General features: G+C 37.4%; 1 protein-coding gene across 1 annotated transcript in view; it reads right to left on the bottom strand.

The window, feature by feature from the left end:
• The window catches only part of LOC106880744 (disheveled-associated activator of morphogenesis 1), a 135,148-nt gene that overhangs the window by 83,283 nt on the left and 37,607 nt on the right, over positions 1 to 14,258 (bottom strand). The window contains exons 4-5 of the mRNA XM_052966759.1: positions 13,067 to 13,135; positions 7,828 to 7,916 (exon numbers count right to left, since the gene is read on the bottom strand). Coding sequence (XP_052822719.1) covers positions 7,828 to 7,916; positions 13,067 to 13,135 — 158 coding nt within the window. The remainder of the gene's footprint in view (positions 1 to 7,827; positions 7,917 to 13,066; positions 13,136 to 14,258) is intronic.

The following is a 14,258-nucleotide window of genomic DNA, read 5'->3' on the forward strand; positions in this document are numbered from 1 at the left end:
GTCTCAAAGCGATGAAAATATTTTGACAAATTAAATTTAAATGTTGAAGTGAATCTAACAGTTTTTGTGTGTTATTTTAAATGGCTTATAAACACCTTCCATGCTGCAATTGTTATACACACACACACACACACATATATATATATATACACACACATATATATATATATATACATATATATATATACGCACACACATATATGTGTGTGTGTGTGCGTGTGTGTGTAGTGAGAATTTACAAAAAAACAAACGACGAAGATGGGTGTGTAAACAACAAACATGTATATATATATATTACATAAGAAGGGAGAGAGGAGGTTTTGTTAGGTTCCTCACACGCAATGTGCATAGGTATAAAATCTCCTGGATACAGAACAGTGATGAGGCTGATGGTGTGGGCATACATCTTGAACCAGAAGGGAACCAGAGGAGAAGCAGAAAAGGTTTGCCAATGTTCTGCGATGTGAAGACCAGAGACTTGAAGTGTTTCTCATTCTAAGACAGTGTGTGAAAGAAAATCATGATGTCATAGGAGAGAAATGTGTCCACAGGGATGATGGTGCATTTGCACTTGATTCTGCAAAGAAAGAGCCTTGAAAATGCCATTATGAAAGGCTGCTAAATGTGGAGAATGAATGGGAGAAGGAGAGTCTGCCAAATGATGACCCAACTGAGGGACCAGCTATGCAAATTGACAGTAGCTTGGTAGATAAAGCAATTAAGGATATGAAGACAGGGAAAGCCCCCACATGATCAGGAATCACCACGGAGATACTTAAAATATCTGGTGGAGTAGGATATAGCCTAGTCATCCATATAGTTAATCAGGTTGTCCATGAGGTAGTCATATCCAATGATTGGTGTAGCAGCATTATAGTCAACTGCTACAAAGGCAAAGGTGTTGCCTTAGACACAAATAATTCCAGAGGCATCAAATTGCTGACAAGGTGATGAAATTCACAGAAAGGGTTATAGCTCAATTAATTAGGAAGTGAGTTAGTGTAGATGAGGTGCAGTTGGGATTTGTGCCACACATGAGCACGACTGATGCTATATTCCTGGTTAGGCAACTACAGGAGAAATATTTAGACAAAAATAAACCTCTGTACCTGGCTTTTGTCAACAAAAAGCAAGCTTTTGACAGAGTCTCCCACCCCCTTATCTAGTGGTCAATATGGAAGCTAAGGATAGATGAGTGGTTGGTGAGAGTTGAACAAGCTGTGTACAGGGATGCTGTCAGTAAGGTGAAGGTTGGCAACAAGTATAACGAAAAATTCAGGGTACAAGTTGGAGTTCACCAAGGATCAGTTCTTAGCCCCATCTTGTTCATCATAGTCCTCCAGGCAATAACAGAGGAATTTAGGACAGGCTGCCTCTGAGAGCTCCTCTATGCTGATGACCTTGTTCTTATAGCTAAATCACTACCAAAACTAAAAGAAATTTCAGGTGTGGAAGCAAGGTCTAGAATCAAGGGGCATTAGATTTAATCTAGCAAAAACCAGACAAACCACAAATCCCTTCAGATAGATCACCCTGCACGATCTACAGAAAAAGCATAGGTAGAAACTCCATAAGATGTACCTGGTACAAGCTAGGGGCACATAAGAAGTGCAGCAATATCAGAGGAAGGTTAACTGGGAAAATAGTTTTTGTGCATGGAAGGTGCACAGGTACAATAAACACTAAAAATGAACAGAAAATAGATTCCATCTGTTATAAACCCAAACTGGAATATCTAAGTTTAAAAGGTTTTAATCAACTAAAAATAGAGTAATCTACAATACAAACAAAGATTGTTAAATTGGAAGCAAAACTAAACTTCAACACAATAACAGCTTTATGCAGCAAGTTGCTACAGTCTCGACTAACTAAAAACTAACACTGAACACGTGCCGTAATCAGAACAGAACTCTGCGCAGTTGCACTGCAGACAAAGAACAGCAATCGAGACAAAGTGATGTAATCAAAACTAAAATCACAAAATTTTTACCCCCTAAAAAAAAACAATTAACCAACAAAATACAAAATACAAACATAACCATGAGCCAATCACAACAACATAATAATGAGGTATTTCATAAGCGTAACATCAATCATAAATTTAACCTATCAGGAACTTTTTTTGTTCTGGACGAATGCCAGTGCAAAGTAGTTTGAGATTCTGGTTCTTGCATTAACCAAGTAGGAATGGAAACACCATGCATAGAACGTCTAGGAAATTTAAAGAATCTTTCATGCGGGACCTCATTAGTTGCCATGCATAAAAATGAATGTTGCGAATGTAAAACTTCTGGAAGTACGACATCCCATTGAGAAACTGGTAAACTTCTGCTATGTAAGGCCAGTTTAATGGAATTCCATATTACTCCATTATACCTTTCACATTGAGCATTTCCACGAGGATTGTACACAGCAGAATGAGTAATCGCTATACCCCTATCATACAGAAATTAAGTTCTTTAGATACAAAACATTTAGCATTATCACTATGAATAACAGCAGGAAATCCGAAAAGATTAAACAAAACCTTCAAATTATTAATAACGGAATGAGTACTAGTATCAGTACATGGGAAAATAAACAAAATCCATGAATACTCATCCACAACAGTTAAAAAATACTGGTTCTTTGACACTGAAGGTCGGGGTCCTTTAAAATCAACACTCAATATTTCAAAAGCTTGAGAAGATTTAATTACTGATGAAACAGAGGTTTTAGTAAAGCAACATATTTCACAATCGTTAGTCATACACTTTACATCATCTACATAGTATGGCAAATTCTTAACTTTAATATAATGAAACAATCATGTGATCCCAGGATGACACAGCGCTACACGAACACAGTACAGTTCATTATCTGTCGTAGCTGCGCAATAAATATGCGATAAAGCATCAGATCCAACATTAAACTTGCCTTGGCAGTAAATGATATCAAATTTTATACTGGGCTAGTTCGATTTGCCAACGCAGTATCTTTTCGTTTTTAGGTTTACTATACTTTTGAGAATTACACATAAAAGCAACACTGCTTTCATCAGTTATTAGTGCAAAGTTACGTCCAAGAAGAAAATGAGACCATTTTCTCACAGATTTCACAATCGCTGTCACCTCTTTTTCAATACAAGAATAACAACGCTCTCTTGGGTTGAGGGTTCTTGAAAAAAATGCAACTGGCTTTCCATTTTGGTGTAAAATGCCAGATATAGCTACCTCTGATGCGTCTGTTTCTGTTGAGAAAGGAAGGCTTTCGTCAATCACTTTTAAGGTAGCATTTGCTAAATCATCTCAAAGATTTAAACTTGACAAGCCTTGTTCACTGAAAGGAAAATATTTAGTATCAACCAATGGTTTTATCTTGTCAGAGAAATCTGGAATCCATTTGGAATAATATACAAATAGACCAACAATTCAACTCAATGCTTTGTGGGTACTAGGAATAGTTAGTGCTAGAAAGGGTTTTACCCGGTCAGGGTCAGGTTTCAAGTTACCATTTTGAATTTCATAGCCAAGCAATCGAATCAGTGTAGTGCTACAAATGCATTTGGCATCATTAAAAGTTAAATTACAGACTTTAGCAACTTGAAGAAAATGTTTTAAATTTTGATCATGTTCTTCATTTGATTTACCACACACAGTTATTTATTTATTTATTTATTTATTTATTTATGTGTTTCAGCCAAGTGGCTGCGGTCATGCTGGTGCACCACCGTGATATGTTGTTGATATATGCAAAAGTTTAAAAGCTCTACAATTATGGCTCTCAATTATATTATTGATCACTCTCCGGAAACAGGGCACTGCATTTGTAAGTCCAAAAGCAATACGTTTGCTTTGGTACAATTTTCCCTGTGCTTCGAAAGCAGTGTAAGGTCGGTCTTCAACTGGAATCTCAACTTGATGATATGCACTTTTGAGATCCAGTGTGCTAAAATAATTAAACTGAGCTATTTTTGTGACCATGTCATGCATATTTGGCAGCGGATATCCATCTAATTGTGTAAACTTATTTATAGTCGCACTATAATCAATACACAGTCTCTTGTGATGATTTTTTCCTAATATTACCAATACCTGGGCTCGCCAAGGAGAAATACTGGGTTCAATTACCCCTTCTGCCAAATCTCAGCTTATAGTATCAGCAATAAATTTTTCATTATTGGCAGACTGTCTTCTTGATTTTGTAACTATGGCTTTACAGTCAGAGTTTAAATTTTCAAACAACCTTGGTGTAATGTCACTTTTAATGCAATTTAGAGCTCCCAAATGTAATGGGGGCTTGTCGCCGTCAAAGGTAATTTGTACATGTTGATGCTGTTTTAAGAAATTTTGCCCTAAAATTATATCTACAAACAAATTATCAAGTACCACCAGCTTTACTTGCTCATAAATTCTTCTCTGAAGTTCAAATGAACCCATACAATAACCGTTGCTTTGGGAACGATTTCCATTGACAGCCATGTTAATTTCATTCCTCTTAGACTTCACCACCAATTTGTTTTTTTTTTTTTACAAAGTCTTTGCTAATATGATTCATAGCAGAGCCGGTATCAATCAAAGCAAATGCTTTCACACCATCGACTGTTATTGTATAATTAACTTTAGTAGCAGCACACGGCTTTCGAAGCACAGGGAAAATTCTATGAAAGCAAACGTATTGCTTTCAGACTTACAAATGCAGTGCCCTGTTTCCAGAGAGTGATTGATAATATAATCAAGAGCCATACTTGTAGAGCTACTTTTGCATATATCAACAACATGACTGTGTGTGGTAAATCGAAGGAAGAACAAGATCAAAATTTAAAATCACAACATCATCAAATGTCAAGGGGGATACCTCGAAGTAGTTAATAGCTTCCGTTAATAGTGGAGGTGGATACTCCGAGAGCGTAGCTGCTAGAATAAGAATAGCGTGGGTAAAGTTCAGAGGGCTCTTAGCTCTACTGGTAACAAAAGGCCTCTCCCTCAGAGTGAAACACAGATAGTATATGCCTGTGTGTGAACAGCTATGCTACATGGCAGTGAAACATGGGTTGTGACCACCAAGGACATGCATAGGCTTGAAAGAAATGAAGCTAGTATGCTTTGCTGAATGTGCAATGTCAGCTTGCATGTATGACAGAGTGTAGGCATCTTGAGAGAAAAGTTGGGCATAAGAGGCATCCAATGCAGTGTGCTAGAGAGACGACTGCACTGGTATGGTCATATGATGCTTACAGATAAGGACAGATGTGTAAAGAAGTGCCAGTCTCTAACTGTGGGGGGAAACTGTGGAAGGGGTAGACCCAGGAAGATATAGGATGAGTAAGACATAGGACAAATTTTGGGCCTCGTGGAGAGAAAAGTAACCGAGACCTTTGGCAATATGCCTCACTCAAGAAGACCTGTCAAGCCAAGTGAAATCATAGTCATGGCCAATGCTGGTGTCATGTAATTAGCACCCATGCCAGTGGAATGTAAGAGGCATCTTTCTGACATTGGGTCTCGTGGAGGCAATGATAAGTAACTGAGACCTTTGGCGATATGCTGTAGTTGAGAAGACCCATCAAGCCAAGTGACATCATAGTTGTGGCTGTCATGTAACTAGCACCTATGCCAGTGGCACATAAAAAGCACCCCTTTACACTCTTGGAGTGGTTAATGTTAGGAAGGGCACCCAACTGTAGAAACCATGCCAATTCTGATTGGAACTTGGTGCAGCCCTCCTGCTTACCAGTGTCAGTTTAACCCATGCTAACATGTAAAGAAGATGCTAAATGATGATGATGATGATAATGATATAGTGGTAAGAAACTCTCAAGGGAGCTGAAAAGCAGAAAGTTTTCATAGAAGAACCCCGTCCTCACCTCATGCAAGTGTTTTGGCCCTTATATTCAAAGAGGGCCAAGCTGCATCCTGGTCATGATTCTTGGGTGCCCTTCTGCTGATGCTTTTTAGTCAATTGGATATCAGAGACTTGTGCATTTAAACCACCTGGAGATTTCATCTGGTTGTAACTCCTCTCCTTTGACTCAGCTTTCAAATTTATACTTTAAGAAATAATGTTGGTTCTCATGGTAACAGCGAAACGCCACCGCTATCACATCATCATCATTTAGAGTTACTTACCTTAGCTTTAAAACACAAAAATGTTACCTTCAAATGGCATGGAGGTCGTTTTTGTTCCTCCTCGATCAGATCTAACTGGAACATCTCTCCACTTTCTCTAGTATTACCATTTGGGCTTTGCTCCTAGAGACTCAGAATTATTTCATTAGATTGTAAGCAGATTTGCCCACAAAACCACTGGTTCCAACCTCTGTGGTGAGAACCTTAACCTAGATCTTGTCAATGATATGTATTCACTTGCCACATGTTTAAATGAAATCTCTCCCTTCTGATGTATAAGAAACATAAAATAATATTATCACTGATACTGCAAATAGTCATTAGGCTGAATAAAACCTGATATGTGCAATTAAAACAGCATTAAATTAAAATAACCATTTATATATCATATTTAATGTAAATATACCATTGAGAGGTATGATGCTATGGATTTTCATCTGAGAAAAAAATCTCTTCATAGACATGTTGTGTTAATAACACAATATATATTGGAGCAAGATTTTTAAAAAATCACTCTGAGAATGCTAGATAGATTTCAGCCTTATCAATTACATGTACTGGTTAGTCACATACCAAGAAATTTGTGTCCTCTGATACATGGAAAAAAGTGAATAATACTTTCAGTGATATTGCAAATAAATACAGGTTTAATAAAAACTCAGTGTATGCAACTGAAACAGCATTAAATTAAAATAGCCACCTATGTATCATACTTAATCTATATACACCACAGAGAGGCATAATGTTGTGGATTTTCATCCATGTGATAATTTCTTCATAGACTTGCTCTACAGTAAATCCCTGCCCATATAGGTGAACCATGGTTCACCTATTGTAGTTTATTATTTAAGCTTATGTTGATTCCTCTATGGTGTTGTTTTGCATTTATAATAAAATAAATATATACAAATTACAAAAATAATTTTAAAAAATATACAGTACTGTTTCTAATTCACAAATTTTCACCTATCGAGTGGGGTTTTAGAACATAACACCTATGATAGTTGAGGGATTACTGCATTAAAAACAGTATATAATTTACAATATCAGTGGAACTACTTTGACATGCTGCAACCTAATAACCAGAAAGCACTATCCTTACAGAAGAGTAATGAGGTACTGTAATGCATAAACATAAATTCAAACACCCATCATCCATAATCAAAAACCACATTAGCAAATTAGCAACAGAGTTTTGAAAATTTTGTATGATAAAGAAATCTTCAACCAAGCTGCAACACACTATAATGAAGTTATCAAGTGGATTTAATGAAGAGCTGCAATAAATAAAAGCAAAACAAACACAAAATAAAAGAAACCCAGTAGAAGAAACATGAACCCACACTTCAACCTGAATGTAGCAACAAATGTAATACACAGCTTTCTAACACTAATCAACAAAAACTTCCCAACTGAACATGAATACCACAAATTATTCAAAAGAAACAAGTCAGCAACAGCAGCACAAAAAACAAAAGCATCATATTTTTACTTATTACCATGTTTTGAGACAATATTATTTTGCCTTTCATCCTTTCATGGTTGATAAAAGAAGTACCAGTTGAGCATTGGGTTCAATGTAATTAACAAGATCCTCCCACTAAATTTCAGCCCTTGTGCATAGAGTAGAAAACAATATTATTTTGTAGTGTCACACTTTAGTATTCTGCTTCAAAATTAAACAAAACTATATAAAATAGAGAAGGAAAATTTAGCTCACCTCATTGGCTGGGTTCTCAATGCAGTTTTCAGGTTTTCAACCAATTTACTTCGAGAAGCTTCATGTTCATCATTGAACTGAATGCATACCTAAGCAAAAAGAATAAATACTATTTAAAATTTTTAGCACATACAATCAGTAAACTATAGCAAAAACAAAAACCTCACTATCTGTTCATCACATATAAATGGTCTAGTCAACACAACTTATGATGGCAAGAACCAGCAAGCCAGACTGCACAGAAAGCTGTTTATCTTATTTCATACATTCATACTACAGCAGTATATACAATACTGTTAAAAATTGCATAAATAATTACTTTTGATGAAGTAATAACAAAGTTGAGTCTGATATAATTTAGGATAGATATAATAAATTAATTCTGAAACCAAACTGATGTAATTTAACAACTATGTGAAGAAAAATAATAACCTTTATTGGGTGCTGATCTTGTGAGATTGAGATTAAGTATGAATTACAACAGTTATATGAAATCAGCTAATAAGCCATCACTGAAATCTTACTTGATCTTCAAATATGATAGAGAGCAATTCAGCAAGGCAACTGTGGTAAAAGGCAAAAGTGAAATGTGATAATTCCAGTCAATATCTGAAAACAAATTATAAGCCCTGCTTCTCAGGAAGCCATCACTATTCTATGATACTTGTACACTTGTATCAATACAAGATGTGTTGATAATGTGGTAGTTTAATAACAGTTTGCAATTATAACTGAAATTACCAGAAATTATTAATGCTGTAAAACTGAAATACTTCTCATGTTTCTAATTTGCTTGACAGCACAAACCCCCAGCTTTATAAAATAAGGCATTAGAACATTTCTAGAAGTTCAGTGGTGTCATAAAGAAGAAATAGGTAGAGAAATTAATACTTTTAGTCCAAAGTCTAAGTGAAATTTTGTACTGGACTTAATGAGGCACTATGGTTAGGTGTTTACAGTGTTGGGCTACCAACCATATTGTCATGAACAGAAAACTTAATTTTGTTTTGAGTCCTGAACAAGAAACATTACTTTGTCTTATATAACAATGAGGGTCAGCTGACAAGTTCAAAGGCTGACTAAGATATGATCATAGAAAATGACAAAATGAGGTTTATTTTTGAACATAGTTACCCTTGTGGTCAACACACTTCTTCCATCAATGTCACAGTGTTTGGATCCCATTGCTAAAGAAGCTTTCATTCTGTTAGTCAAAAAAGTTATCAATAGCATGTCATCATTGCAATACTGGTTCCCAGCCAAATGTTTTTACATGTTATGGAACAGATGATAATCAGATGGGGCCAAATCAGAAGGACAGAGAGGGTGATCAACTAGTTCAAAGCCACAGTCATGCACAGCAGCTATTGAAACCATATCATAGCAATACTGGTTCCCGGCCAAATGTTTTTACTTATTATGGAACAGATGATAACCAGATGGGGCCAAATCAGAGAGGGTGATCATTTAGTTCAAAGCCACAGTCATGCACAGCAGCCTTTGAAACCATGGACTTGTGCACAGGAGCATTGTCCTGATGGAACAAGACTCCTTTTGTCAGTGTTCCAGGGCATTTGGTCTTGATAGCCTTTTGTAACTGCCTCACAGAATTGGCATAGTATTCTTCATTGATGGTGTGGCCCTTTTGAAGATAGTCAATAATCACAATGCCTAATTAATAATCACAATACCTTTTGCATGATAAAATACTGAGGCCATAGCCTTCTCAGCAGATGAGGAGGGGTGTTTCTATTGCATGGATTGTCTCTTTATCTCTGGCTGAAACTTGTGATACCAACACTCATCCTCAGTTAGGAAATATTTAAGGAAACCAGTTGGACCTGCTTCAAACAATTTCAGATTTTCATGTGATGTGATCAGCCTGGTGCACTTTTGATCAGTCGTCAGAAGATGTAGCACCCATGGAGCAGAAACTTTGTCATGCCAAGATCATTGCCCAGAGTACTCTCAACTCGCTCTCACGAGATATGCTAATAGCATTGGCTATTTGATTTATAGTCAATCGCCTATCATTCATTACCATGTGAGGAACAGGATCAATGTTTTCCTTCGTCGTGGCAGTTGCAGGACATTCAGACCTTGTGTCATCTTCAAGACTCCATTCCTCTGCTAAATTCAGCTGTCTACTTTTGCAATGTTGATAAAGTTGGAGCATCACCTCTAATGTAGCAGCCATGTCAGCACAAATGTCCTTAGGGATTAAACCCTTTTTCTGCAGGTACTTGATAACACCATGAAACAAAAGTTGACCATTTTCTAGAGAAGTTACTACTATTACTTTTGAAGTTTTTTAAACAGTCAGATGTCAGTTTACATGAATTGTGTATGTACAAGGGGTGTTCATTAAAGATTTCCTCTGGCCCACTTGCCAAAGATTGGGATAAATGAAACTTGGCATAATTATTAGTGCTTCTCTACATAACTACCACCAATGGTGACACACTTCTCCCATTGTTTATGCAACTGTGAAGACCTCGTCTGTAGAAGTTGGTAGATTGCGTCTGGAGTCAAGACTTTACCTCAGAAATCAGTTCATCATCATCTGAAAAGTGCTTCCCTTTCAAAAAAGACTTCATGGTTGGAAAGAGGTGGAAGTCAGATGGTGCGTGGTCAGGAGAGTAAGGGGGATGAAGAAGGATTTCATAGTTGCAGGAGTGTGCTTCTATCTGGGCAACACATACATTGTGAACTAAGGCATTGTCTTGGAGGAGGCAGACTCCTTTGGTCAGCATGCCATGCCACACCTTTCTGCTTTGATGGCATCATGCAATTTCTGCAGCAGAGAAGCGTAATATGCCCCATTATTTGTGGTGCCATTTGCTAGAAAATCCATCATTACTACTCTGCGCTGATCCCAAAAATCTGTGAGCATCACTTTGTCTGCTGAGGGTTGGACACAAGCCTTCTTTGGAGGTGGTGAGTTATGCTGCCATTGCTTCAGCTGGACTTTAATCTCAGGATCATAGTGATGGACTCGTGTATCATCGCGTGTGATAAGTCTACCAAAAAAGTCCTCCTCGTTTTCTTGACACATTGCCAAAAGAGCCTGGGAACAACTGACTTGTTCCTGCTTCTGAAAAGGTGTGAACATCCAGGGAATCCATCATGCAGTGGATTCTACATGTGCAAATGGTTGTGAATGAATTTTTTCCATGGATCCTACACTTATCTTTACTTCTTGGGCTAGTTGCTGAATAGTTATGTGGTAATCCTCCAAAATGGCAGCATCCACTTTATGGATGGTGTCATCATCAATGGTGGAATGTGGTTGTCCAAGAATAAGAGCAGCTTCCGCTGATGTCCGACCACATTTGAACTGGCAATGCCAGTGCATTGCTATGTTGCATGATGGTGCATCATTACCATTAACTTCTTTCATCTCATTGAATGTCTCTTTTGGTGTATGACCTTTCATGCATTCAACCTTAGTCCACTTCAGCATCCATAAAAGACAAACAAATACTAGTGGAAAGTTTCAATTTACAATGTGATATGTAAAAACATGTATGATTCCACCTATACAAGTTCTGTTTCCTGCAATAACCGGAAGTGGATCAGGGAAAATCTTTAACACCCCTTGTGTGTGTGTGTGTGTATATATACACACACACCACCCACCTTAAACTGCCCCTCCTCCTCCAACCCCTACACCTGTACACTGCCTAACTTAGTACCTTCACCACACACACCATTATACAAACACCCACGTACAAACTGTTCAACTAAGTACCCACAGCACACACCATTTTGCACACACCCACACCCTCACACTCAAATGCTCTCACACACACTAGCACTCCAAACCCTTATCACCTTACATCTCCATGCATTCCCCCACAACACATAATATTCACTCATGAAACACATCCACAATACACACACACAAACACATACAACTTTCACATACAAACATCCACAATATACATGCACATTATAGATCCATACACACATACAAGAAGACATTAACTGCTTCACACAAGCGTTTGTACAAACACACACGCTTGATACCCTCATACGCATGTATTATACAGTCTCACACACATACACACATCCATAAATACACAGAGAACACATCACTTCACACAATGCATGCACTAGTTATATACATACATGCTCCCATACACACACACACACACACAGAGGCTCACATGATTTTAAGCTCACTCACACGTTTGCCTCCATTCATACATTCACATACATTCTTTCATACATACATACACTTGCACATCCCAGTTCAGTTATCTCCCCTACACTCAGCCTCTTTCTTCTGGCCATTTCATCATACTAAACTGTTAATCTCTCAACAGATCTTTTCTCTCTCCATTTTTCTCCTTCTCATCTCTTTCTGTTGAAGAGCATAGGCTCAAAATGTGAAAGACTCTTCCATTCTTTCTGAGCAGTCTTTGTAAATTTGAACTACATATAGACCAAGGAAGACATGGGATGAGATGGTGAAGCATGATATTTGAACTCTGGGCCTCACAGAGGCAATGACAACTGACTGAGACTTTTGGTGATATGCTGTGCTTGAGAAGACCCGTCAAGCCAAGTGAAATCGTAATTGTGGTTGATGCTGGTGACATGTAACTGGCAACTATGCCAGTAGCATGTAAAAAGCACCTTTTGAGCACTGGGCCTCATAGAGACAAGGTGGCACATAAAAACACCTTTTGAGTGTTGGTCTACATGGTGGCAATGACAAATGACCAAGACCTTTGGCATTATGCTGTGCTTGAGAAGAAGATCCATGAAGCCAAGTGAAATCGTAGTCATGGCAGATACTGGTGTCATGCAAATGGCACATAAAATCCCCCATTACACTCTCAGAGTAGTTGGCATTAGGAAAGGCATCCAGCCATAGAAACCATGCCAAATCAGACTAGAGTATGGTACAGTCTTCCAGCTTGCCAGCCCTAGTGAAACCATCCAACCCATGCCAGCATGGACAACAGATGTTAAATGATGATGATGATGATGAAGAGAAAAAAAGCAAACAAATAAATGTCATGCAAATGGCACCAGTGCCAGTGCACATAAAAGCACCCTTTACACTCTTGGAGTTATTGGTATTAGGAAGGGCATCCAGCCATAGAAACTATGCTACATCAGACTAGAGTCTGGTGCAGCCTTCCAGCTTGCCAGCCCTGATCAAACCCATGCCAGCATGGACAACAGACATTAAATGATGATGATGATATATACACACACACATACTCACTGTTGATAATTTCTTTAGACTTTCTATATAAAAGTCAGACCAGGTTGCTGTACTCGGATTATCTTCATCCTATACAAAAGAATAAAAAGCAAAGTAATTTAAGACATCTATTGTCATAATATTCTAAAAAATGATTTTGTGCTGCATATAAAGAAATATGGAGAAAAATGAAAATACAAAACAATTTCTGAGAAACTGTCAACATTTAGACACTATCAGCAAGATATGCTCTGTGAAAAAATGACAGAATGATTCCAAGCTCCATTACACCCAAAAATATTTAACTAGTATTTTTCAATGTGTTGCACATACAACATGCTGGTGCACATTGGAGTACACCTAAATTTTAAGGCAACATCTCACTAACAGAAAAAGATATTGCTTGAGAAAGATTGGTGTAGTTCTATAATCTGCTTAATTATCTGACATGGAGGTAAACTTATAAGATGGGTACTTATAAGCCAATTTGGTTTTGGAGACATTTTCATACACTTTCACAGGCCACTAATTCTTTAACCCAAATGAAAAACAATTGGTATTCCTATCAGAATATGTATGCTATTAGATCCCTGGATTGATCTCAAGACATACAATGACTACTTCACTAAAGCTGCTCAAGATTCCTTTGGTTTTTTACTATAAAACCATCAATAGCAACTACAATTCAAAACATGAGCCAATAAGGAAGCCTCTACATGGCCACTAAATTTGCAAGAAATCACATACAGATCTCCCTCAGTCATGGTCTTTCATCTTAAATATGGTCAGATATTGCTGAAAAGAGAAAATAGTTATGATTGGAATGACTTTAGATCTACTTAATTATGGTTTGCTCGGAGCTAAACAAAACAGTATAACCATTTTGATGAAAAATAACAGTAACAATTGAAACATCATCACTGCCAAGAATAACAACATCAAAACATCATGAGCACAAGCCAACAAGGGGTTTCTAAAGAGTCACCCAACTTATTAAAAATAGCAGGACTCTTTCAAATCATATATTACTGCCTTTAAAAACAAGGAAGGATTCGCCAGATAATATAATCTTACAGCTGAAAAAAGACTGGGTCATTCAAGATACTGGACTGCCTTTTATCATGGGTTTGCTTGAGTGTTTGCAAAGAATAAAGGAAAAAGAATAAGCATTTCATCTTCTCAGCTCCACAAAAATGTAAATGGAAAAAGTTTA

This window comes from Octopus bimaculoides, chromosome 3, assembly GCF_001194135.2.
Source record: "Octopus bimaculoides isolate UCB-OBI-ISO-001 chromosome 3, ASM119413v2, whole genome shotgun sequence".
NCBI classification, from domain to species: domain Eukaryota; kingdom Metazoa; phylum Mollusca; class Cephalopoda; order Octopoda; family Octopodidae; genus Octopus; species Octopus bimaculoides.